This window comes from Perognathus longimembris, chromosome 10 (assembly GCF_023159225.1).
Source record: "Perognathus longimembris pacificus isolate PPM17 chromosome 10, ASM2315922v1, whole genome shotgun sequence".
Taxonomy (NCBI): Eukaryota; Metazoa; Chordata; class Mammalia; order Rodentia; family Heteromyidae; genus Perognathus; species Perognathus longimembris.
The window spans coordinates 13674638-13702389 of NC_063170.1; the positions used below are offsets into that span (position 1 = coordinate 13674638).

A 27752-nucleotide genomic window follows, 5' to 3' on the forward strand; every position below is an offset into this window, starting at 1 on the left:
CCAATTAATGTTTTAAAGCTGAATTTTGAAAATTGTGGAATTCAAGGCTGTGTGTAGAATGCTGTTAAGTTCAAGAGTTGTCCTGTGTTTCTTTGTTTCTTGGAGAAAGTTTTCACTATCTGAGTTGAGCTTAGTGAGTTTCACATGAAGAAATTTCAGAACAACAATATCAAAATGCCTTTTACTTGCTTGTTATTTATTTTTCACGTTTTCCATGTCTTATTATGTAGCCCAGGCCAACCTAGAACTCCTGATCCTCTTGTCTCTCTGCCTTGTGAGTGCTGGGATTAAAGATAATACACCACCATGCTAATAAGCTTTATTCACTTACTTAGCTAGGGTGCAATAAGTAAAATCTGTTCAAGAAAATTTCCTATGTATTTGTGTGTGTGTGTGTGTGTGTGTGTGTGTGTGTGTGTGTGTATTAGGCACATGAACTCATGATCTCATGCTCGTTCTTTTTTTTTTTTTAATCACAGCTGACTCTTTACTACTTGAGCCGTATTTCCCACTTGTAATTTTGCTGGTTAATTGGAGATGAGTCCTGCCCAGATCTCAGCCTCCTGGATAGTTTGGGTTACAAGCATGAGCCACTGGCACCCAGCATAAATTTCATTTCTGACTATTGCACTCGTGGAACATTTTTGAACTTGTTATTTGAGAAATTGTAAGCCTAAAGAAAAATTGGAGGGCTGGGAATATGGCCTAGTGGCAAGAGTGCTTGCCTCGTATACATGAAGCTCTAGGTTCGATTCCCCAGCACCACATATATAGAAAGTGGCCAGAAGTGGTGTTGTGGCTCAAGTGGCAGAGTGCTAGCCTTGAGCAAAAAGAAGCCAGGGACAGTGCTCAGGCCCTGAGTCCAAGGCCCAGGACTGGCCAATAAAAAAGAAAAATTGGAATGTATTGAACACCGATAGATCTTTACATAGATCTTTTCCTTCTCTGTCTTGATCAATAGGTATGCTTACATTCAAACAGGCTTTCCCTTAAATAATTTAAAATGAGTTTTAGAGGATATTGTCCAGAGGGCTTGCCAGCCAAGGGCAAGACCCTGAGTTCAATCCATAGTACCACCACCACCACCACCTCTCAAAAAAAAAACAAAAAACACCCCTAAATGTATTCAAGTCCAGGTGAGTTGTCTAGAAAGGTCCATGTTCTGGAGTTTTGGTTGTGACAATTTTTGTGGAGATAGAGGAGAATGCTACATTCTGTGAAATAGTACACATTCCAGTCACTGAGTTTTTCCCAGTATGGGGGATGGGTTGATTCCTTGATTGAGGTGGTGGTACTCTGATCTCTCTTATAATCTGCCTTAGAGGACTGTTTGGGTGATATTACCAATATCCCAATAGTAACACTGTAATAGCAAATACTTGATGTGTATTTGTCATTCTGTCTTAGTTTCTTGATGAGAACAGGGGCAGGTGGCAGTCTGGCCCAAGTTGTGATCATTGCCTGTCACCGTGCTCTGCTATGGCCTGTGCTCAGTTAGTTGATGGTGTGGTGCAGCTATTGAAAGCTTTGTCATCTGTGGTCCTCCACAGCCACCTGTTGCTGTGCTACCTGCTCCCCTTAATGACATGGGTGGAGGCTCCACTCCTGCTAGATAGACAAAAAAAGGCAGAGTATATCTACAGCGTACCTGTGTGAAAGGGGAGGGATTGTAGTCACTGTCCTTTGGGAAGAGCAGGTTGGGGTGTTTGCCGCTTCTACATAGAACTTTCTCTTAAATGGCATACAGAACCCTGACACAGACCTTGACCACTATAAATACCCCTAAGTATGTGCCAGGCTGGAGGCCTGGGCCTGCCTGCTGACCTGCTTTAGGGGCTCTTGTGCCTCACAACCCACTGCTGGACTCTTGGTTTGGAAGGAGGCAGCTGAATGTTGGGAGGACATGAGCTCTAATGGATTCCAATCCTGGCGCCTTTTCTCATTACTTTTCAATCCAGCAAGTGCAATTCATACAGATGAGAAATGGAGCAAAACAAAACAAGACCACCCAAACTGGGCAACTTCATCCATCTTAGGCCTCCTTTTCCCATCTTTGTAAGGTGGGAATGAAATTTCTGTCTAGTCTTGTCCCTTAGCTGCTTTTGATCAAGGCTAGTAATTACCACTTGAGCCACAGCACCACTTCTGGCTTTTTCTGTTTATGTGGTACTGAGGAATAGAACCCAGGGCTCCGTCATGCATTGCTAGGCAAGCACTTTACCACTAAGCCACATTACCAGCCCAGCCCTCCCTTTTTTTTGATGTGTGTGAGAGAATGCAATTTCAGGCTATAGTGTAAATATCTAAGGAAAATAGAGGTGAGAGGGATGGCTCTCGTGAGCGTTCACCACGGTTGTTGTTGGTACATTTTTCCACTGGGTTCTGGAAGCAGAACATATATTGCATTCCTTACCCTCCACTGGCTGCAGCTTGCCAGCAGGATACAAAGTGTTGTCTGTCTTGATGCTCTGACTGCCAGGGAGGCACAAGCCATGTATTCAGACCGGGAGACTGAAGTGACAAGCCCTCAGAAGTGGTGCTGAGATAAGAAGGAAGAAGCTAGCCCTCCCCCAACACTCGCACTGCCTCCCTCCCACATGCACACACCAAGGATAACCAAGTGCACCACCCTGCCTCACTACACACCAGGCCCCGGATGTTTCCTCGTGCTCCTAGGAATGAATCTCAGACCTTGAAGATTGGCAAGTTTTGCTGAGACAGTAAGGAGACTCAGGCCTGTGGGACACAGACACTTGGTCAGACAGGAGCCTGACCTTCAAATGTTTCTAACCTTAGGTAAGAAATTCCTAATGTGAATACTGTTATAATTTCTTCCAGTACTGTCAGTATTTAACTTTGTGTTCCATCATGGTGGCATTTATCAAGGTAAATGATATGGACATTAAGATGTCCTGTACAGAGTTTTCTGTAACAGTGTGTGGAACCTATTTAACGCAGGAGCCTAAGGGGTCATCAGGCTCTTCCAACATCCTGCCAGCCTCCTCTTGCCACCCACTCTCTGTCAGGACTGACTATAAAGCATCTTAAAGGATTAAAGTTCTAGAAAAGGCAAGCACATTGTGATGCATCCTAAGTTTCTGTTTTGGGAAGAATTCAACAATTTAAAACTCTTCCTTTATAAGGCAGTAATTTATTTTAAAGGGTGGGAGGCCTTGGTGCATCTGTCAGCAGCCCGTGTCATGTTACGCCTGTGTCATGTAACATCTGTCCTTGATATTTAAAATATTTGGCACCATTTTATGGTGAATCCATTTTGGAGTTATTGAGATTCTTCTAACCAGTTCTAGGCTGGAATTAAACTTGAGTGTACATAGGGCACTAAACAATGTTGCAATTTTGTGTACAGAAAGTTCTAGTTGAGGTAGTTTTGCTTTGAGGATTTCTTTCTTACAGGCCCTGGGAGGATGCAGGAACCAAATTTCATGGCCTATGTTGACTGACTGCCTTGCCTTTGCCTATTTGTAAAAGCCATTCCTGGAACGCTCAGGGTTAAAGTACTTTGATTTTCTTTTCTTTTTTTGTTGTTCCATGGGTAAATTCTTGGTGTTCCTCTTCAACAGGGCCAAGGTTTTCCATCTAGTTTTGCCTGGCTGTGGACCTCTTCAGATTCCACAGAATGCTTTTGAAAATGTTTTGTGTGCAGGCTACTGCAGCTGCAAAAAGCTCTGTTTCTTTTATCCCCAGAATTTGGGCGCTGGTTAAAGTACCTTGTGATCATTCTCTCCTGTCCCATCACCTTTTTATTTTTAGGTTTTTTGTATTTTTTAAATAATTTTATTTGTGTAATTTTTTTTTTCAGGCCTCAAGTACTGAGGCTTGAATTCGAGGCCCTATCCTCTCCCTTGGCTTTTTTCACTCAGGGCTGGCGCTCTACCACTTGAGCCACACTTCCTCTTCCATTGTCTCCTCCCTCTTAACTGCCATTCCTTTAGGCCATTTCTTGTTAGTGAATTGGATATGACTGGACATCCCTGTAGCTTTAGTCTGAGAAGGGCAGTTTTCTCCCATCATGCTGATGGATAGCACCCACCTAGGCACAGAGGGAAGAGAAGCAAACACCAGCAGCTGGCACTGGGGCCTTATGGGAAACCTCACCAAACCAGCATCAGTCTAGTTGCCAGCTGATTCCTCCTGTACTTGGTAGGTTCTTTGGTGGTATTAGGGTTTGAAGTCAAGGCTTTATTTGTTAGGCTGGTGTTTTATGGTTGTTGAGCCATGCCTCCAGCTCGCTCCCTGCACTTGGAACCATAAGCAATTTCAGAAACTCAGTTGAGCTTGCAACTGCTCTGACATAAAGGAAAACTAGCCCTATAGCCACAACCCTGACATCTGGGCCATCTCAACTGGGGACTTGAAGATGAACAAACTTGGATTTGTTTTCTAGTCCCAAATCTTAACAGCTATGTGTGGGTATGGCCTCCCAGAGTCTCAATAGCATCCTCTGATGTGATAATCCCACCTGCTTCCAGGGAGAACTGGGCACCCTAGTTGAGAACCGGTGCTTTGCTCTCCCTTAAATACCACATGTGGAAATATTCAGCGGGGTGCCAGTGACTCACACCTGTAATCCTAGCTACTCAGGAGGCTGAGATCTGAGGATCAAGGCTCAAAGTCACCCTGGACAGGAAAGCCCATGAGACTTATCTCTAATTAACCACCAGAAGTGGTGCTGTGGCTCAAGTGGTAGAGTGTTGAGCTGAAGAGCTCAGGGACAGTGTCCAGGCCCAGAGTTAAAGCCCCATCACCGGGGAGGAAAAAAAAAAAAAGAAATGTCCAGATCTGAACTAGTTGACTAATGGACAGACCTTAGTTCTTGAAAGGACCTTATATATTTGCCAGCCTAGAGAATGGGGAAGTAGGGCCAGCGAGGGAACTTAACTACCAAGGTCACACAGGAACTCAGGAGCAGAATTAGGAATGAAAATCTCAAGGTCACTGCTGCTGCTTTCAGCTCTTTCCCCTCCCCAGCTGGTTACTGCTAAGCACCAGGTCTTAAAACCAAAGAAAGAAATTGCTAGTTTAGTCTGAGTAAGAGAGTTATTTTAGAGCAGACAAGCTCTTAGCTCACATAAATTCCATCACCTGGGCAACTGCCTGCTAGCTTGGGCAAGTCAGCTCTGCCATCTGCATGTGTGGGTGTCCAGATATGTGGTTGAGGTATGTGGCCTCCTTGGTGCCTCTCCTAGACAACCATAGCATTTTCTCAGGCGCTATGGGTTGAGTTGGTGGTACTTGAGATGCTGGTGATGGGGAGGTGAACAAGGCAGGCCCTCCCCAACAGGACTGGTAGTCTCAGAAGCTACAGACCAAATGATGTTTCATGCCACAATCTGATTCCTCACTCAAAAAGCAGAAATCTTTGCAGTTCTTCTCTATCAAAAATGTAATCTTTAGGTGGGGGAGGTGTCTGTGCTTGGGTGGGGAGTGGGGAGCATGGAGGCAGAAAACCTGACCAGGATTTTTTTTTAAGATGTACTTACAGGTGGGGATAGAATGGTCTGATATGAGGTGTGAACTAAAGGAGCACCCTCCTGCAAGGGTGGTAGAAGTACAGGATGTCAAAGCCAAGTAGAGTAAACAGCAAAGCAACATGGCGGGGGTGGGGAGCATGTGCAACTCAAGATCTCTGCCTAGGTGGGGTGAAGAAGGCATCCTCATAGCTTAGAGCAGCCAGTTATGGATGGCCCAGCCATATGGCAGGGAAATCATCTATGCAGGGATGGAGGTAACTGTGGGGATAGGAGAGTGTTATGTACATGGGCATTGGTTCAGTAAGTTTATGAATAAAGAGTAGCAGGGTTTCTGAGTGCTGGAGAAGGAAGGGAGGTGCAAATAATGAAGTAGGGAAACCAGGATGAACCCTGTGGGATTAGAATCCAGGTGTCAGTGTGAACTCATGGCTCACAGGTCTAAGAACAATTGGATGTAATTGTGTGGGCACAGACTCTCTCTCTCTCTCTCTCTCTCTCTCTCTCTCTGTGTGTGTGTGTGTGTGTGTGTGTGTGTGTGTGTGTGTGTGTGTGTGTACACACAAAATTATTTGCTCTGGGAAGGCCTGAGAGCAACAGCAGCCCACTAGCACTGAGCATACCTCAGGCCAAGATCTTGGTTTCCAATAAATGGAGGAACTAGGGTGTAGCTCAGTGATTAAACACACAAGCTTGAGACCTTGGGTTCAACCACCAATACTTCAAGAATAATAAATTGAGGCTCCTTAGAGAAATATGGCATATGCCAAGACTGAGACAGGAAAAGTTGACTCTAGAACATGTGTACCTGAGAGTAAGAAAGGACTCAGGGAACAATGGTATGGTCAAAAAGACACTTGGGGTGGTAGGCATGGCTCAGATGTCAGTGAGCAAAATTGTCAGTTACTGAATTTGAGTCTGGGTCTCAGAAAGGAAGAAAGAAAAAAAAAATGACACACACCCACTGGCCAAATCAGGAGCAATCTGAGCACTAGAAGAAAAAGGAATGGATTACAACCCAGTGAACAAAGGAATCCATGTTGATGCCCATGTGAAATGGCATCCTTTTCCTCATTAAAACCTGGATATTGAGCCTGAAGCATTGGTGTGAAGTGATCCTCGCTACTCAGGAGGCTGAAACAGGAGGCTCAGGAATTCAAGGCCAGTTTAGGCAACATAGAACCCGCAAAGCTATATAGTTTATCCAGTAAGTTATAGTTCATTACACTTAGTATTTATTTTGAAGCTCAGATTGCCCCAGACTTATTACAAGGTGAAAAAGGAGTCTATTATGGTAGATACCCAATCAAATGATCAAAGCCAGTATCATGGCCCATAGAGACGGCAGCGTATGTACAACCAATCTGTAAATCCAGACAACACGGAAGATTGTGGTTTGAGGCCAGACCTGGCAAAGTTAGCTGAGACTCTATCTGGAAAGCAAACACATTGTAATTTTGTATGTTCCTACATAAATTCCATTAATGAATTAAATATAAGCAACATTTGAGCCTGCCCACCTGTGAAGCAAAAGTGATGTGGCAACTGGACCTTTACCAGTAGCACTAAAAACCTCCTTAGTTTGGCTACATCAAGGCCTTGACCTTGCTGGCTTTGTTTGCTCATGACTGGGTACTCTACAATATAAGCCCCACTCTTCAGCCCCATTCCACCATGTCTTTTAATAAAGGATGAATATTCTTTCATTCCCAGACTCTTGCAATGTTCCACCCTCCCACATTCCTGCTCTTGCTGACTGACCACTTGCCTAAGGTCTGTCCATCTTTTGAGGCTTAGCTAAGTAAGATGTATGAGCATAGATCTGGCACCTTGAGCTTTTGGGGCATTTCTGGCTGCTTCCGGGCTCCCCCAGTGGTCTGGAGGTCCGTAATCATCTGCAGATGTTCTCTTGGGGTCTCTACAACTGTTTCCCTTTAAAAAGGCTTTATACATTATTCAAGATAACAGTGCTACTTGTGTGATGCTAAGAAGATAAGGATTTGAATTATTCATTTATACTTTTTGCTTTTGCCCGAATCTGATTATGTCAGTTTCCTGCTTACAAAGCAAAGCACAGTTCCAATGGCTTCTCTTGCAACAGGGACTTTTTTTTTTCCCAGACAGCAATCTCACAATGTAGCTTAGACTATCTTGGAACTCTTTTTTTTTTTTTTTTGGCCAGTCCTGGGCCTTGGACTCAGGGCCTGAGCACTGTCCCTGGCTTCTTCCCGCTCAAGGCTAGCACTCTGCCACTTGAGCCACAGCGCCGCTTCTGGCCGTTTTCTGCATATGTGGTGCTGGGGAATCGAACCTAGGGCCTTGTGTATCCGAGGCAGGCACTCTTGCCACTAGGCTATATCCCCAGCCCCTATCTTGGAACTCTTGATCCTTCTGTGTATTTGGGATTAGAGGCACACACTACCATGCCTAACCCTCATAAGTTGTTTTATTTATTTGCCAGTCCTAGAGTTTGAGCTCAAGCCTGTGAGCTGTCCCTGAGTTTTTGCTCTAGGTTAATGCTCAAGGTTAGTGTTCCACCACTTGAGCCACAGCTCCACTTCTGGCTTCTTAGTTTTTGGAGGGTTTTTTTTGGACTTTATTACCTGGGCTGGCTTTGAACCATGATCCTTAGATCCCAGCTTCCTGAGTAGCTAGTATGACAACTGTGAGCCACTGTGTCTAACCCTCATAAGAGTTATGTTAGTTAGCTTTCCATTGTTGTAACAAAATAGCTGAGACAATTAACTTCTAAGAGAAAAAAGGTCCACTAAGATGTTCACTCTGGGGGTTCTCGTCCAAGATTGAGTGGATCCATTGCTTTGGGCATCGGATAAATGTGAAAGATGGCAGCATCTGGGAACACATGGTAGAGACAACTTTACTTCATGCCAGAAAACAAAAAACATAGGATGTGCTGAGGTCCCATGATCTGCACAATGACTTAAGGACCTTCCCTGCTTCCTCCACATCCTACCACTTACCTCTCTATGGTGCTGTGCTGAGGCCCAGGCTTTTAACACATGGGTCTTTGGGGTGGGGGGGGGGGTGCGTGGGGCTGAGGCAATCTTTCCGGAATCTGTTCCCAACTTACTATTCTTGCTCCACAGCTGAATCCTTCCCATGGTTGAACCCAGAGTACTTGTTTCTTTCCATTAGGATGTAAGCTTAGGCAGGCTCTTTTTCCCAAAATGACTTGGCCTGCCTTGCTTGTTTCGAATCATCCATAAATGAACACTGCTGAGTGTTGACTTAGTTTCAACCCTTAGTCCTGTGTGCCACGGATGGTTCCCTTCATGCATCGGATCTAGAGCTGGACCAGAGGTAAATGAAGGTTTGCCATCTCTGAGCTTAAGATCTGGATGGACAGCATGCTGATGGGTAAATAGAATCACAATACAGTGTGATAAATAATTGGATGCAAGAGGAGCTGGGAATATGGCCTAGTGGCAAGAGTGCTTGCCTTGTATACATGAAGCCCTGGGTTCGATTCCCCAGCACCACATATGTAGAAAATGGCCAGAAGTGGTGCTGTGACTCAAGTGGCAGAGGGCTAGCCTTGAGCATAGAAAAGTAGCCAGGGACAGTGCTCAGGCCCTGAGTTCAAGGCCCAGGACTGGCAAGAAGTCTGGATTCAAGAAGTCTGTGGAAGTCAGCAGCCAAGCCTGAGGACTCAGGAAGGTGTTCCTGGGAGAGTGACGGCCAGCCTGAACTTCATGATCTCTAGGAGCTAGCTCTACTCACTGTTTTGAAGGAATGTGCGGGGTACTGCCTCTATTCTGTAGAGAGGTAGAGAAATCCATGGTTCTACAACTACCCCCTCCCCCACAAGCCTTATACCACCTCGTGCCAGAAGGGTTTAGAGGTACCTGGAAGCACAAAGTGGATGGTACACAAAGTGGGATGTCACTGGAGGCCATGGTGAAGGGCACAGAATGGGCTGGTTAGAGGAATTCTTGGGTATAGGAGCTGAAGGAAGGTCAAAACTGGAAAATCCCAGCAAGCACTATTTTTAGAGACTTGGGAAGCATTTTTTTTTTTTTTTCCGCTTGCAGAAGCTGCAGTTGACACTAACCCTGCAACCAGTCCAGCCTGGAATTTGCCCTACCCTGGCCCTTCCCCTAGGCACGTGGGAACAGTGCCGGAGGAGTCTAGCACTGGCACAGCACCCAGGGACAGGGACATTGGTTCCTTTCAAACAGAAAGGGAGGGGCTGTTTATGCTCACATCTCTGAGTCTAATCCTTCAGACACAAGGATGTTACACTGGTTCCATTCTTTAAAAAGTCTTTCAGAAACAGAATCATTTCCAGCCAAGTTGTTAATCTTGAAATGTTAAATATCAATTTCCCAGTGTGTCTGTTTCATGCTTTATGTTGATAACTGTTCATGACAAACTTAATCAGTTTTCCTATTAGGTACTTTATGCTTGAAAACTACTTGTCACCACTGTATTTTTTGTTTTTGTTTTTGTTGTTGGAAACAGAAGTCTCTCAGGGTCCTTGCTAATTACTGAGTTTATTTATTTTGGCAGCTCTGGTGAATGAACTCAGGGCCTTGAGCTTGCTACAAGGCAGGCACTTTACCACTTAAGCCACACTTAAGTTCTATTGTTTTCTAGGTAATATTTCAAATAGAGTCTCAAACTTCTTGTCTAGGTTGGACCATAATCCTTTTCTTTCATAGATGGGATACCATGACACCTGGCTTATTTATTGAGATGGGGTTTGCTACCTCTTTGCTTGGATTGGCTTTGAACTGTAATCCTCCCAATCTTTTCTTCCCATGAAGCTGATATTACATACATGTGTGTGCCACTCTGGCTTATTTATTATCATTATCATATCTCAATGCATTTTTTAGTTCTTATGTTATTATTATCTGCATGCATGCATATGCATGCGAGTGTGTGTGTGTGTGTGTGTGTCTGTATGTTGGTACTGGGGGCTTGAATTCCAGGTCTGGGCACTGTCTTTTAGCTTTCTTTCAAGGCTGATGCTCTTCCATTTGAACCACAGCTCTACTTTGAGCTTTTCACTGGTTAATTGGAGATGTGTCTTACAGGCTTTCCTGCCCTGGCTGTCTCTGAACTGTGATCCTCAAATCTCAGCCTTCGAGAAAGACAGGGTCCTGAGAGCGTCGGGAGTGCAAGCCTGTCTGCAGGCTTCAAATATCCCTCTGCACCATCTGGCTGAGCTGAACAGCACATTCCTCTAGGATATGTCTGAGGTTCCAGATAAGATGGCTCCTGGCCCTCTCTCCTTTGGCCATGGTGAATCAAGTAGCATCTGGCTTCTTCATCAGTCTGGCCAGGAGTCAGTCCTGGACACGAGGACCAGATCCCAGAATGGGACCTGTCTCAGCACTGCCTGCTTCTCTATCAGTTATTGGCTTTGTTTTGTTTTTAGCATTCACAGACACCTGAAGGTACAGTTATCGTCAAAGATGTATTGCAATTCAATGCCAAGGAAGGGACCATGGTGCCAGGTTTTGTCTATTTAAGGATCTATGTGGGATCCCCAACAACACTTTTTGGAAGTCTGTGAACTTCCGTTAAAAAGCAGGAGAGAAAAATTTGAGTCTGTCTCGAGAACTAAAAATAAACTTAGGCAAGTGGCCAGGATGAGAGAGAACAGTTAATAAGTACTGGAGGGGAGCTTCCAATCTGGCTCCTGCTCCATCCATTGCCTGCACAGAAGCCAGGGAGAGTGGCTCATAAGGCAGGCCTCCTGGGGCTGCTCTAGTGCTAAACTCTCTTCCGTTTGGAGCCCACAACCCCAAAGTCAGCCCAACATGGCCCTGGCTGACTTTCAGCCCAGAATTCTGCTCTTGAGTCTCTTCAGTGGGTTTTGCCGTTACTTGTCTTTGGGCCGCTGCACATTACTCCCTCTGTCCAGAATATATTTCCAACATTCTACCAACTATCACATCCTGCCATCCATATTTCAGATCTCATCTAGAATTCTTATCAATAGATTCAATTAAATCTTGTAAGTGGCAATTCACATATCATCATGTACACGCTCCTGCACACAGCAGCCTTCAGTACATTCTCTGCTCCAGTTGCTAAAGCAGTTTCAAGTAGTTTCCCTACTTGCTCTCTATGCTGACCCTGCAGGCAGAGATTGTGCCTGCCTTGCTTACCACTAATTCCTGAGATTCTGTGTGTGTGTGTGTGTGTGTGTGTGTGAGAGAGAGAGAGAGAGAGAGAGAGAGAGAGAGAGAGAGAGAGAGAGAGGAGAGAGGACATGTGCTTGCCAGTTTCAGGGCTTGAACTTGGGGCCTTGAGCTTTTGCTCAAGGCTGGCACTGCCACTTGAGCCATGCCTCCAGCCTGGCATTTGCTGGTTAATTGGAGATAGAGTCTTGAAGGTGTTTCTGCCTGGGCTGGCTTCCAACCCTAATCCTCAGATCTCAGCCTCCTAAGTAGATGGGATTATAGATGTGAGCTGCCAACAACAGCTCCCCCCACCCTTCAGTGCTGAGGATAATACCCAGGGCCTTATATATACTAAGCAAGCACTCTGCCACTGAGGTACACCCCCTACCCCCACTTCAAGTCCTTTATTGATTGATTGATTGATGCCTGTCCTGGGGCTTGAACTCAGGGCCTGAGCATGTCGCTGACCTGTTTTTGCTCAAAGCTAGTGCTCTACCACTTGAGCCACAGCTCCACTTCCATATTTTTTTGGTAGTTAATTGAGATAAGTCTCTCACAGATTTTCATGAGCTGGCTAGCTTTGAATTGTGATCCTCAGATCTCATTCTTCTGAGTAGGTAGGATTACAAGCATGAGTTACCAGCTCCTGGCTCCTTAAATCCTTTGTAAAAATTGTTTTCAGTTTAACTTTTTCAAAGTCAGAGTTATTTGTGCACATATAGGTAACTGGGAAAAGTAAAATAGTTCTACAAGGCTCAGAGGCAACATTTTACTTAAAAAATTTTTTTTTGGTAGTGGGGCTTGAACTAAGAGCCTCATGGACTTTCCTGTCTGGGCTAGCTTCAAACTGTGATCCTTAGGTCTCAGCCTCCCGAGTAATTAGGATTACAGGCATGAGCCACTAGCACCCAGTGGCGTCACCCATTTCTTAGCCTTTTATTCTGAGATACAAGCAAAGTTACATTTCAGCTTCCCAGCTTCCAATATTTTGTCATCATCTCCTTTTCCATTCTTTGTCCCTGTGGTTTTACATCTTTAAAAAAATCCCTATTTCTGTCATTTGACTGGAGTTTTTGGAGAAAGAAGAAATCAGAGCATATGTCCAACCATTCAACCTGTCACCTTTAACTGGCAGCCTATCATCAATTCTTAGCATATTGCCTGACTTATGGTAGGTACTCAATAAATATGTAGTTGATCAAATAAAGTCATGGATCTTTCATCTTTGAAAAAAAGTTGGAACCTGTGCTCAGCCCAGGGAATTTTTGTGTGTGTGTGTGTGTGCGCGCGCGCGTGTGACTTTGGGACAAGCCACTTCCTGTGGGTGCTTTAAGGTCCTTTTAGGCAAAACAGCAGCAAAATGCCCCCCACCCCCACCCCAGAGTGGGAAACTATAGAGAATGCAGCTTTCTATATTTCTGGTGTTGAACAGTTTGAAATCAAAGCAACAATTCTTAGAAAGTCAGTGTTTTATTTAAGCTTAAAATTAGCCTTCACACTTGAATTGCAAATTTGTCCCTAATTAATGCCTTCAGGGCAAAATCCAAGTTCCACCGCTGGATGCCTAGACAGAGGTACTAAAACCCTTTCAGCAGAGGGCAGACACTAGCTTTAGTCTCCAAGGGAACTACTGTGAGCTTGAATCTCTGCTCGTACAGGCCAAGGGGTCCAGAACTTACCCGGCCACTTGTGTGGATCCTGCGGACTGTAGGCGCCTGGGCTTCTCATCCCTGACCGCTCCTCGCCGGGCCTCAGAACCAGCTTACCGCCCAGAGCCCAGAAGAGGAGTCACACACACCCGTTCTGGGCTTTGCACGGGGGTGGCACAGGCGACCATGATCCGTGCCATCCTACCAAGGAGAAACTGAGGCAGAGCCATCGGGGAGGGGTGGGGAGCAACTCCATGCTTCCTCAAGTGTTGAAGGCAACACTCCTTCAAGCCTCTGTCCTCGGATCTTCATGACTTTCTCTTCGGACCTAGCCTTTTCCAGCCAGGACCGCTGGCGCCCACCGCCACGCAAACCTAGCCCGGCGCAGGTGAGGGCGGGGTGGGGCGGGGCTTAGGCAGGGGCGGGGCGGGGCGCGCGGGGACACGCCCCGACCACGCCCCCTCCCTCCCGGGGCCGCGGAGCGCCGCCGAGCGGCCGGCAGGCGGTTCTCGCTCCGCCCCCTCCGGGCCGGCGCGCGACTCCCGCCTCCTTCCCTCAGCGCCCGCTCCCGCCCCCCTCCCTTTCCGCTGCCGAGGCGGCGGGAGCCGAGCCCGAGCGGACCGAGCCGGGGCCGCCGTGCAGCGGGCGCTGAGGCAGCGGCGGGACGGGCCGCGGCGGGCAGTCGGGCGGCGGCGGCGATGCGGCGGCCCCGCTGAGCCCCCCTGCTCCTGGCGCCGGGGGCCGGGAGTGCGCGCGCGAGGCGGCCCGGGCCGGGCGGCAGCATGCGGAGCGGCGAGGAGCTGGACGGCTTCGAGGGCGAGGCCTCGAGCACCTCCATGATCTCGGGCGCCAGCAGCCCGTACCAGCCCACCACCGAGCCGGTGAACCAGCGCCGAGGGCTGGCCGGCCTGCGCTGCGACCCGGACTACCTGCGCGGCGCGCTCGGCCGCCTCAAGGTCGCCCAAGTGGTAGGTGCCGGAAGGGGGGGGCCCAGGTGCGGGCGGGCGGCCTAGCCCGCGCCCTCCCGCCGCGCACCCCGCGCCCTCCCGCCGCGGGGGCGCAGGCCCCGTCGGCCTCCGCATCCCGCCCCTCGACCCCCCGCCCCTGTGCCTCTCTTCTCGCCCCTGGCTTTTCTCGCGCCTCTGGGGACCCCGCCCTTTCCAGCTCTGCAGCCTCAGGTGTGCCTCTAAGCTGCACACCTGCCCCCGGGCCTACCTGTCCTCTCCGGCTTTCCTCCCCTGGCTTGGTGGTGGTGCGCAGCGGACACAGGGGTCGTGCTGTTTCCGGGGTACTGGGCTCAGCAACTTGTGGCTGCTCCTCTGGGGCCCGCGCAACCCGCAGATGGCCCTTGTCTGTCTCTGCAGAGGCTGGGGACTGTGGCTTGGTTTTCCTCCCTGGAAGCTAGCAGGGTACCCGGGCATATGGTGGACTTTGAATAAGTGTGCGTTGGATGGAGGCGTGTAACTCAGATGCACTGGGAGAATCCAGATTGCCCACAAAGGGTCCAGATTATTCTGCAGAGTCTCCTAGCATCCCAGAGTCCTGCACCCCAGCACGATGGCCGGCTAGCACTGCCCAATTGGTACCCAGAGTTCAGTCACTCCGGGAGGGCAGCCAGTTTTGGAGGTACCAGAAATGGGAAACCCTCTGTGGGGCTTGTCTATAATAAAGCTCATTTCTCAGGAGTTTTGGCCTCTGGGGCAATCAGAGCCAGGGTCCTATCAGTCCTTGTTTCTGATCTGTGGTTTTTGTCGTGGACCTCTCTGAGCCATGCCTTAGCTCTGTTGGGAACTAGGCACGCTCCTGGTCAGGAAAACCTGAGTGTTTCCAACATTCCCGATTGCAGGTAGGCCTTTCTCCCAACCCCAGCCTTAAAACTTTATAGACTTCTTCAGCAGCCAGGGAAGCCATTTGCAGGGATATGCAATGTGTGCGCATTTTATCTCTAGAAGTATTGGCCCTCTCGTGATTAGTTGAGTGCGATTAGTTCAGTGCATATATAACCATTTCCTGGAGAATAATACTGTGCGTGGCTACCCTTTAAATAAAGGTACCAATGTTTGTACATCTCAGAAACAGTGTTTTATCTCTTGGATGGAAGGCTTGTGCTGCTGGTTGCTGGAGGTTACTTTTTGAAGGGCTTTAAGGAATAATAAATAGAACAGGTTACCTACCTGTCTTTAGAATGTTGAACTGACCTTAATCTAGTAAAATGGAACGTTCTTAAAGGTGTGTTGGTTCTGTAGTTAGGCTTTGCTGTCAGCAAAGAGAGTGAAGGGGGTGTGTTTGGGAAATGGAGTTTGTAATCACTTTTTAAGGGAGGTAACTAGACCGTGTACAGATAATCAGAAAAAGGGCAGGGCTGAACTTGGACCTAGGTGGAGCATAAGAACTTGTGAAACACATGGCTTACTTTACTCTGTGGGTTTTAGAAAGGAAATAGAACTTGCCACTGGTGAACTCAGACTTGAAACTCAAAAGATCAGGGAAAAGAATTGGAGTCCAAAGTGTAGGCTAATTAAAAAAATAAAAAATGAAAAAATTGAAATCTAGTAATCTGTACAAAATGTTGATTACCACCTTATTGCTAGAACTGTTTCACCTATGTGTGGCCAGCTAGGGTTGGAGGCAGTGGTATTTATTTACCTTTTGCAAAGCTACTACTGTGTTTAGAGCAGTGTTCACTTTTCATCTGGGAGAAAAAGCCAGTCCATAAAACCTATCCTAATGGCTTTTGAGGCCAGCCTGTAAAAATCTTTGTTAACTGCTATTCGTCTAATCTCTAGAACTTAATATTGAGAGATTATGCACCTTGCATGGGCAAGAGAAGGAAAAGAACTCAAAAGAAGGGTATGGAAAACATGATAAAAATCAAGGTTTTCAGGAGGAATGTTCCCTACCCCAAAATATAAACTCTTTAAGAAAGTGGACTCTAAACTTAAACTGGGAAATAAAACAAGTCATCAAGAAGATAGTTCTAAGGGATTACAAAGTTCAGAATCCCATCAAGAAATAAAGTACAACTTATTTTTCCAGTAAAGTTGGCTTTTAAAAGGTTAATCTAGGGGCTGGGAATGTGGCTTTGTGGGAGAGTGCTTGCCTAGAATGCATAGAGCCCTGGGTTCAATTTCTCAGCATCACATAAATAGGAAAAGCTGGAAATGGTGCTGTGTCTCAAGTGGTAGATTGCTAGCCTTAAGCAAAAGAAGCTCAAGGACAGTGCCCAGGCCCTGAGTTCAAGCCCCAGGATTGGCAACAAAACAAAACAAAAGGTTAAGCTATAGAGATCCATCTAGCAACTGTCTGCCTGTCCGTCTGTCTACCTACCTGCCTTTTTATTTTTTGCCGGCTCGGGGCTTGAACTCAGGACCTGAATACTGCCTGTAAACCTCTTTGTGCTTAAGGCTAGGGCTCTACCACTTAAGCCATAGTGCCCCTCTGGCTTTTTCTGAGTAGTTTATTGGAGGTAAGAGTCTCACAGACTTTTCTGCCGGGGCTGGCTTCAAACTGGGATCCTCAGATCTCAGCCTCTTGAGTAGGATTACAGGCATAGCCACCAATGCCTGGCTATATTTTTTGCTGCTATTGGGCTTAAAGTCAGGGCCTTGAACTTATTTGGTAGGAGCTCTGCCACTTGACTGATACGCACAGCCATTTTTGCTTTAATTACTTTTCAAATAGGGTCTCACTTTTTACCTGGGTTGGGCTGGACCTTGATCCCCCTATTTACACTTTCAGTATAGCTGAGATGACAGGTACATACAATTGCACCTAGGTTTTTATTTGTTGTTTGAGATGGGGCCTTTTTGCTGAGGCTGCCCTTGAACCCTGATCCTCCTAAGTAGCTGAGTGTGCCACCATGTCAGGCCCAAGATTTAACCTTTGCAGACACTCTTGTAGTGTGTGGCCTATTGCAACCTGTACATCTTTGCTGCCCCTGCTGCAACCCACATACCAGCAGCATTACCCCCCTGTCTGAGAGCTTGGGAGAGTCAGAGGCTTCAGTCCAGACCTTTGGGACCATAATCTGGATTTTTAACAAGATTCTCCAGATGATCCACATGCATAGTAAAACTTGAGACTTATCTGTCTATATCATTTTAGTGTTAAGAAACCTTAGTTAGTGGTGCTAACAATCAGTCATCTATCTGAACCAACCTCAAGGATGAGAAATGATGTATTATCTCCTTCAAAAGATTAAGAGAATGAGATAATCCATAATAGTTATTATTTTTTATTTTTTGCCTGTCCTGGGGCTTGAACTCAAGGCCTGGGCACTGTCCCTGGCATCTTTTTGCTCAAGGCTAGCACTCTACCACTTGAGCCACAGCACCACTTCTGGCCTTTTTCTGTATATGTGGTACTGAGGAATCAAACCCAGAGCTTCATGCACACTAGGCAAGCACTCTATCACTAAACCACATTCCAAGCCCTCATTAAGCATTTAATTGGTGTACAATAAATGTTAACTGGCTGGGAATATGGCCTAGTGGCAAGAGTGCTTGCCTCGCATACATGAAGCCCTGGGTTCAATTCCCCAGCACTACATATACAGAAAAAGGTAGAAGTGGCGCTGTGGCTCAAGTGGTAGAGTGCTAGCCTTGAGCTAAAGGAAGCCAGGGACAGTGCCTGAGTCCAAGCCCCAGGACTGGCAAATAACAAAACAAAACAAAAAATAAATGTTAACTGCCAGTGGGATGTCTCATATCTGTAATCCTAGCTATTCAGGAAGCTAAGATCTGAGATCCCAGTTCAGAACCAGCCTAGGCAGGAAAGTCTTATCTCCAGTTAACTGCCAAAAAAACAGAAGTGGTTCTGTGGCTCAAGTGTCAGAGCACCAGCCTTGAGGGTAAAAGCTAAGATACAGTATTTAGACCCTCAGTTTAAGCTCTAGTACTGGCTAAAAAAAAAGAAAAAATGTTAGCTTTCAGTATTGCTGATTAACAGAAGTGTAGTAGAATTGTCACCCCAAAACGTAATTACATACTTGAGGTATATTTAATTTATGTTTTAAAATGGATTATTATTTAATAGTTAAATTGATCTGAAATATAACAATTTATTACCTGACATTGCATAGTTTATGTCTTTACTAAATGATTCCCAGACCTATCTTTTAGTTGGGGAGAATGTCTACAAGTGTTTAAATCAAACAATAAATGTGCACTTTCGTGGAAAAAAGAGTTGAGTTTTGACAGCTGGTATAAGTTACCTTGTTTCTCTTTGTGAGTGTGAATTCTGTGAAAGCAGAGTGCTGGGTTTTTAGCTCTTAGATACCATTTAGTGAAATAGACTTTTTGCTTATTGTTATTATATATGTATATAACCAACTTGGTTGAAGCAGTTTGCTCTTGGGATGGGTGAGTAGGCAAACTATCCTGTATACCAGAATTTGGAAACAGGTTTTGGTTGGACAAGAGACTTTAGAACCACAGTAGCATCACATATGCTCTTGTAGTCCCAGTTGTGGATGAGGAGACTTAGGCACAAAGGCTGTGCCTTGTTCAGGACCCCTGGCTGCTGGAGTTGGGACTTGCTTTCAGTTGCTTTCTTGCCTCCTAACACATAGATTTGAGTGCAGACTTTCTGACCAGAGGCAGCTTGGTTTCTTTCTTTCTTTTTTTGCCAGTTCTGGGGCTTGAACTTAGGGCCTGAGCACTGTCTCTGGCTTTTTTTTGCTCAAGGCTAGCACTCTACCACTTGGGCCACAGCACCACTTCTGGCTTTTTCTATATATGTGGTGCTGAGGAATCGAACCTAGCACTGTACCACTAGGCCATATTCCCAGTCCAGCTTGATTCCTTCAGGTGAATTTTTCCAATGCTGGAGGAATAGACTTGGAAGGGTTTTTGCTTCTCTGTAGGCAGTGCACTTGTTCCTAGGCCTGTACTGCTGCTGCCTCATCTGGTGGGCCCGCTCCCCGGCTCCATGTGTGCTCACTGTCTCAAAGGCATTCCAGAAGACCCTCCAGGAAGCTCTGGTTACTTCACCTCCCTTTACTGAGCCCCTCCCATTCCCAGATGACCTTCTAACAAGGCCTTTGTTTAGTACCTTTTATGACATGAGTAACAGGAGATGCTTCAATTAAAATTTTAGCTCTACGAACTCTGATATCTCTTTAACCCCTTAAGTTCTAGCTTCCTCACCAGTAGAATGTGGCACTGCTGTCTCACACCTGTAACCCTCACTACCCAGGAGGCTGAGAACTGAGGATTGAGATTTGAAGCTCTCCTGGGCAGAAAGTTCTGTGAGGTTCTTTGTTTTGTTTTTGTTGCCAGTCCTGGGGCATGGACTCAGGGCCTGATCATTGTCCCTGGATTCTTTTTGCTCAAGGCTAGCATTCTGCCACTTGAGCCACAGCGCCACTTCCGGCTTTTTCTATATATGTGGTGCTGAGGAATTGAACCCAGGGCTTCATGTATACGAGGCGAGCACTTTACCACTAGGCCATATTCCTAGCCCCTCTGTGAGGTTCTTATCTTTAGTTAACCACCAAAAAAACCAGAAGTAGGGCTGGGGATATGGCCTAGTGGCAAGAGTGCTTGCCTCGTATACTTGAGGCCCTGGGTTCAATTCCCCAGCATCACATATACAGAAAATGGCCAGACGTGGTGCTATGGCTCAAGTGGCAGAGTGCTAGCCTTGAGCAAAAAGAAGCCAGGGACAGTGCTCAGGCCCTGAGTCCAAGCCCCAGGACTGGCCAAAAAAAAACCAAAAACAAAACCAGAAGTAGAGTTGTAACTCACATAGTAGAGTGCGAGCCTTGAGCAGAAAAGCTCAGAGACAGTGCGCCCAGGCCCTGAGTTCAAGCCTTAGGACTGGAGTGCACATATACACACACAGTGGAATGTAGGTGGTAGTGACTAATTGATCATTTTAGGAATTATAAGAATTAAGGGGTAAAGTAACCTGAGGAACTTCCTTATGTAACTCAAGGACAAATTTGAATGTGTGTGTGTGTGTGTGTGTGTGTGTGTGTGTGTGTGTGTGTGTGTGTGTCTTAGACTTTTCTGTCCATGCTGGCTTCCAACCAAGATCCTCCAGATCTCAGCCTCCTAGGTATCTAGGAGCTACCAAGCATCCAGCTGAGTATTTGCATTTTTAGAGTGGATAATGGGTTTCTGTTCTTCCATGGAAACCTTGTCAGTTTTATATACCTCAAGTCAGTCAACACAATCCCTGAGCATTTTATTACCCTCTGGAGGATGGGCTGGGAGGGGACAATAAAAAACAAAAACAAAAGCACAAAAGAGGCTTGAATTTTGCTAAAACCTAGTGTGAGCATAAAATTTAAAATATGATACCCAACATAAGAATAGTCATATTTACAAAGCAGCAGCCTTGATGAATGACTGGTGGGAGACTTAGCTGAGGGCTTATCAGTCCCACACCCTCTCTGCTATGCTGAGGAGGGGCTGGGGCAGCACAGGTTCACTTGCGTCAGGCTTGATTTCCTGCTTCTGAAACACTGGTGAAAAGACCAGGCACACCTTGGTCCCAGGCAAACACTATGACCCTGTTAAAGCGTTGGTGTCCCTATTGAAGATTCCCTTGTATCCCTGGCTCCAGCGCTGCCCTATGGTGGCTTCTCTGGTCCACCAACAAGGTGGCTCCTTGTAAAGCTAGAAGATTGTGGATTTCTGAATCAAGGCTTGGAACTGAATGATTTCTACCTAAAAAGCAAAGTTAGAACTACTTCTAAACTTTTGTGGTAATTAAAAGTAATAAAATTAAACTGGGTGCTGGTCGCTCATGCCTATAATCCTAGCTGATCTAGGAGGCTGATCTAAGGATTGCTATTTGCAGCCATCTCAGGCAGGGAAGTCCGTGACACTCCATCTCCAATTAAACACCAAAACTAAACAAACAAAAACCTGGAGTGGAGCTGGGGTTCAAGTAGTAGAGCCCTAGCCTTGTGCAAAAAAAACTCAGGGATAATGCCCAGGCCCTGAGTTTAAGCTCCAGGACTGGCACCAAAAAAAAGTAAAGTCATCCAAGATTTTAGGATGTGTGTAGAATACATACCTGTCTTACAACACTGGACAGACTGGTCAAGAAGAAAACATGACAGACTGTATAACCTTCCTCCTGAACATGGACACAAAAATCCTCAGCGATACAATAACAAACCAAACCCAGCAGTTGTATAATGAGAATATCCCAGGAACAAAGAACTGATGCTGTTTTAAGAAATCAATAGATGTAACTCTGCCTTATTAACCGATGAAAGGAGAGAAAATGTTACTGATACAAGAAAAGTGTTGGACAGGATTTACTTATTGCTCTCAGCAAACTGGGAAGAGAAGGGACCTTATTTAACTTGGAAAAATGTCATTTTGAAGTTCTACAGCTCTCATTCTACTTGTTGGCAAAGTGAATGGGAACAGGTGGTGACAGTGATGGTCACTGCTGACCACCAAAGTCAGCATCATAACTGGGCACCTGTGGCTCATACTTGTCATCCTAGCTACTTTGCAGAGGCTGAGATCTGAGGATTGCAGTTCAGAGCCAGTGCGGGCAGGAAAGCTCACGAGACTCATCTCCAATAAACTCAGAAAAACATCAGAAGTGGTGCTGTGACTTGAGTGGTAGAGTGCTGGCTTTGAGCAAAAAGAAGCTCAGGGACAGTGCTCAGGCTGACCTTAAGCCCCAGGACTAGGGGGGAAAACTCAACATCATACTGAAAGCTCTAGCTGTTACCTAAAAAACAAAAAACAAAAAAAGAAAAGAAAAGAAAAGAAAAAGTAGGAAATGTCCATATCGGAAAGAAAGAAACCAAACTATTCTTACTTGGAAGTAACATGAGTATCTTTGTACATAATCCCATGTTGATCTATAAGAAGCTAGAATTGACAAGCACTGGTGTCTCACATCAAATCTTAGCTACTCAAGAGGCTGAGATCTAAGAGTTGAGGCAACAGGCTAGCCCAGCCAGGGAAGACCACGAGGCTCTTATCTCCAATGAACCAGGAAAAAGCTGGAAGTAGAGTTGTGGCTCAAGTGGTAGAACACTAGCCTTGAGTAAAAAAGCTAAACGACAGCACTCAGGACTTGTAAAAAAAAAAAAAAAAGAACTAATAAATGAGTTAGCACAGTTGTATTATATACAAATCAACACAGAAAGGTAACCATATTTCTTTATTCTACCAGTAAACCATTGGGAACATTAAAATTTTTTGTTGATTTTGGTACCAGAGATTTAACTTAGAACCTCATGGCTTACTAGCAAATGCTGTACCACTTGAACCATGCCCTAGTCTAAAACAATTGAAATAAACAACTCAATAAGAGCTGTAATAGCTTTGGAAATAATCAAGTACAAATATATTGTATTCCTGGATAGGATAACTCAATATATGTTCAATCATCAATTCCCCATGTATGATATATAATTAACACAATCCCCAAATCTAGACTAGATTTTGTGTACAGAAAAGCTAATTCTAAAGTGCATTTGAAAAATAAAGTTAGGAATGGCCCTCCAGGCAGAGGCAGCAACATGCTGTGTGTGTGTGTGTGTGTGTGTGTGTGTGTGTGTGTGTGTGTGTGTGTATTTTGGGTGAGGTATGGAGAGAGAGGATGGACTTTGTGTCTCTTATCAGCCATGAGACTGGAAAGTTGTTTGTTCACTTGAGGCCACCCTAGATGTCACTCAAGTTGTGCCATGAGCTTCCTGCAAAGTCCTTAACTCAGAGTCGCTCACATTCCACATCGTCAAAACTGTTTTGGTTCTTGCTGTGATCTCAATTATGGCCTCTCAATTAATAAACTGGAATCTAATAGAATGTAAGAGGTGGAGTCCCAGCCAGTATGGTTGTACACATGGTAGTCCAGCACTTGGGAGGCAAAAGCAGGAAGATTTCAAATTTGGGGCTAGCCACACAAGATGTGGGCTACACAAGACCCTGTCTCAAAAAAAAAAAAAAAAAAAAAAAAAGAATGGTGGCTCTTGCCTATAATTTCAACTACTTGGGAGGCAGAAGTAGGAGGCTCAGGGTTCAAGACCATTCTGGGCAAAGCTGGGTGTTGTGAGGAATGCCTGGGATACTACTTGAGCAGTAGAGGCTGAGGCTGTTGGGTACAAGCAAGAGACCCTATCAGAAAAAATAACTAGAAAAGGATGAGGGCATTTAAGGCTCTGAGTTCAAATTCCAGTATTGCCAAGAATGAAAGCAATAAGAAACAAAATGAAGTGAAACATTTTAGAAAGTACATAAAATTAAATTGAATAGAAATACCTTCTACTTAGGAGTTCCTAAAACATTACCTGTTACTAGTTCTACCTTAGTGTGTATTAGTCTTAAAGCAAATATACTAACCATAATCTTTAAATCACCTTTTACTGTGCTCCTTAATTATACTTTTCTATGATCCTTCTTTATATTTTGGAGAATGGTTTAGATAATACAGACCACTTAACAAATCTGAAGCTTAAGCTTCTTTTCAGAACATTTTCCTGTAATAAATGAGCATCCAGCACCATAGCTAGTATTTAATAAGTGTGTGGGTGCCAATGGAAAACACCTATTTCAAGTTTTTTTTGTGTGTGTGTTTTGTTTTGTTTTTGCCAGTCCTGGGCCTTGGACTCAGGGCCTGAGCACTGTCCCTGGCTTCTTTTTGCTCAAGGCTAGCACTCTGCCACTTGAGCCACAGCGCCACTTCTGGCCATTTTCTGTATATGTGGTGCTGGGGAATCGAACCCAGGGCTTCATGTATAAGGCAAGCGCTCTTGCCACTAGGCCATATCCCCATCCCGGGGTTTTTAATTTATTAATTAAAAAGAACTTTGGTGTGCTGTCTTTGCAGTGGCTGTCAGGATCTGCTGTTAGGAAGGCTTCAGTGATGAAGTCCTTGTGAGTAGAATCTGGAGTAGGGCTGGTTAGGCCTGAGCTGCACCACACCTTTTGCCTCCCCACTTGGATAAGGTGATCTAGTGGCAGCTGGGGTTGAGTGTTTTCCACTTTCGGCTTTTTGCTGATTAATTGGAGACAAGAGACTCAGGGACTTTCCTGCCTGGGATGAGGTGATTTAATGGCAGCTGGAGCTGAGTGATTTTCATTTCAATTCATTTTTGCTGGTTAATTTGGATATGAGAGTCCCACAGACTTTTCTGCCCAGTTGGCTTCATACTGTGATCCTCAGATCTCAGTTTCCTGAATAGCTAGGATTAAGGCATGAGCCATCCGAGCCTGAAAGATTTACCTTTTTAAGGTTTGGAAACTATCCTGTTTTTAGGCAGTTTAATTTGTTGATGGGAAATTGTTGTGTGAGAACTTTGTCTTCTGGGGGAGGATATGGCGGGAAGGGGGAGGGCTTAGCCTTCATCCCAGAGCCCCCTTGTGTGTGGCCTTGTCTCCTGACCTGCAATGTAGTTGGTCACCTAATGTTCCGAGTGGGGTCCCTCGGGTCTCTAGAGTTCAACAAGAATATAATAGGGGACTGAGAGTTGGAATAAGAGAGTGAGTACTAATTATATTTCAAAAGGTTTAATATAAATCACATTAATCAGAACAAAGCAAATTTCCTTGGATTTTCTAGTATTATTTCATGTTCATCAAAAGCCTTGATTTAGCTATTTTTGGGGGGGATGAGGATTCTGGGGATCAAACCCAGGGCCTCATACATGGTAGTCAAGCACATTAACATTTGAACCATACTCCCATTTTTTTATGCTGACTGCTTTTATTGGTAAAATTTTATTTCACAATTAAAAATCATCACCAACCTGCAAAACATATCTAGTCGCTGTTGGTGAGATATTTCATCCAGTATTGTCTCACTGAAAGAATGTCCCAGTGTGTGCTGCTAAAGTCAGCTCCATGATAACACTGTTACATGAGTCTTTCTCTGCTTCCATGGAACAATTAAAGAGTTCTCTTGTTTGCATGTTTAATTAAGTCTCTGAGAAAGCTACTGAGTTCTTAAATCTTTTCTGTCTGTAGATTTGTGTTGAGGCTGAGATAGCAAGTGTGTGTGTGCATGTGCGTGTGCGTGTGTGTGTGTGTGTGTGTGTGTGTGTGTGTGTGTGCGCGCGCACCAGTCCAGGGCCTTGAAGTCAGGGACTGGGCTCTGTCCTTGAGCTTTTTATCTCAAAGCTGGTGCTCTGTCACTTAGAGCCACAGCTCCATGTCTGGCTTTTCAGTAGTTAATTGGAAATAAGAGTCTCTTGGACTTTCTTGCCTACATTGACTTTGAACTGCAATCCGAAACTCTTAGCCTCCTGAGTAGCTAGGATTAGAGTCATGAGCCACTGGCACCTGGCTGAGACATTAAGTGTTGCTGCTCTTATACATTTTTTTCTTTCTGAATATGTTTCTGTAAGAAAAACTAAAATCAGCATCTGAACTGTTGAACTGTTTCAGGATCCCACATCAGACACTCGCATTCCCCAACTTCTGTGCTTAGTTCCAAAGCTCTATCTTGTTCTAGGTGCTGGCAGCAAATGAGCAAGTAGTTCAGGATTTCAGAGTACACTCTTTTCTCTTCCTGCTTCAGTTCAAATTCAGATTCCTCACTCCTTTTGCATATATATATTTATTTATTTCAGATTCTGTCTCCTGTGTTTTTACCTGAACCAGCCTTGGTTACACTGTTATTTTCCCACATCCATTTCGGGGATTACAGGCATGTACCACCATGCCCATCTTTTTTTCTTTTGGGGTAAGGTCTTGCTAACTTTTCCCTTAGCTGGCCTTGAATCGCAGTCTTCCTGGCTCTGCTTCCCACTTGGTTAAGATTGTAGGTATATTTGTGTGCTATCACATCTAGCCCCTTGGTTAACATTTTGCCTAATAAATTTATATTCTTAACTCATTCTTGGCACTGGGGTTATTCTTCCATCCTATACCTCCTTCCTAGTGATGGCCATTTGGCTCTGCTCTTCAAGTCTGTGCTCAAGACCTTCTCTGACAACTATGTCATGGTAGGATACGCCTCGAACTTTTTTCCCCCACCTTGCTTTATCATCTTTTGTGGTCAAGCACTGTAAGAGTAGAGATTATACTGAATTTCTTTGCTATGTCCACAGTGTCTAAAACAGTGCCTGGCACATCACAAGGCCCTGAGGAAACTAGAACAAACATACTTGTGTGAGAAAGATTATCAGCATAGTTTGTAAGGTCAAGTGATTTGCAAACAGGGGAATCTGTAAGAGAAAAATAATACTCCTAAATAAACGACTGGTGGAAAATGTTGGGGAGAAAGCATGGGAATGAAATGCCATTGTGATGACATTTTCTTTTTAAGCTTTTTACAAAAGTGTGTTGCTACTGGGAAAACAGAAGCTTTTGCTTAGGAGACAGATTTTTTGCAAAAGTGGGGGAAACCATAAGGAGGTTTTGCCAAGCTTTTTGCTTCAAAAAATGTAAAATGAATACCAGGGATCCAGTAATTATTATCGAGGTTGTCTGTTTTCTGATGAAAATGTTCAGAGAAGGGGATGCTTCTTCTGCCAAGCATGAATCCTTTGTGACCCCCCTCAGAGTAGTCATGTACATGACAGACTCCAGCTGGCACTGGGGCTGAGGGTCCCAGAGCCCACTGACTGCAAGTAAGTGAGCTTCTGTGTTCCGTGGGGCCTGGTAAGGGGGCAGCCGCCATCTCCAGTGAGGGCTGCAGAGGGGACTACCACAGGAATACTGTGGTCCAGAATCTGGTCTCTTGGGGTTGGGGCGTAGCTCTGTGGTAGAGCACTTACCTGGCATGCGCAAGGCCCAGAGTTCACAGATTTTCAAATGAGTGGTTACATTTGAAAATTGAATGAGTTATCCAACACTTAAAATGTTGCAAGTTTAATGGAATCTGGATAGTTGGCTGATTTCTTGATTGCCCTGCAATTTGATGACGGTGCCCGGAAGCCTTCATTTTTGTGGTTTGCCATTTATTCCAGTACAGCTATGAAAAACAGTTCGAGCCGCAAAGGTTTTTTTGTGCCAGCGTAAAAAAGAAAAAGAGAAAAACACCTCAGGAACAATGGCTGACCAGTGCTGGTGCTCCTTTAGCCTCTCCTTTGTTCCTGTTCCATAGGAAAGGAATTTGACCCTTGGAGAAGTTGTAGCTTTCCAGTATTAGGCTCGTTGGTTGGTGGCTCTGAGACCTGAGACTTGGGGCTGGTGTTCTTTTTCCTAGTTTGGGGTAAAGGTTTGATCCTTTCTGTAAAGCTGAATATGGGACAATGCTGTGAGTTCTGATAAGTGCTTGTCTGGTTTGGGATGGAAGTCAGAGCCGTGTGCAGGCTGGGCAAATGCCCTACCTGTGAGCCACAATGCCTGGCCTTTTAATCCTTCTTATCCATTGTAGGGTTATGGGGAGACCATGATGTTTGAAGAAACTGAAGCATTTTTAGGATAGCGGCTTAGAGAGACACTGTATGGGATGAGTCTGGTTCATGATGGCATTGAAGCAGCTCAGGGAGAGTGCTGGAGAGGTCCCAGGGTTTGGACTTTTACAGGTTCTTGCTG

General features: G+C 45.3%; 1 protein-coding gene across 2 annotated transcripts in view; it reads left to right on the forward strand.

The window, feature by feature from the left end:
• The first annotated feature begins 13564 nt into the window (after nt 1–13564).
• Nucleotides 13565–27752, forward strand: part of Cmtm4 (CKLF like MARVEL transmembrane domain containing 4) — a 50954-nt gene continuing 36766 nt past the window's right edge. The window contains exon 1 of one of the 2 annotated variants that reach the window (XM_048355422.1): nt 13565–13681. In XM_048355422.1, the coding sequence (XP_048211379.1) occupies nt 13604–13681 (78 nt within the window). In that variant the 5' untranslated portion in view covers nt 13565–13603. Of the gene's footprint in view, nt 13682–13968; nt 14262–27752 lie in introns of those variants that run through there. The other variant, XM_048355421.1, reaches the window with a different exon arrangement.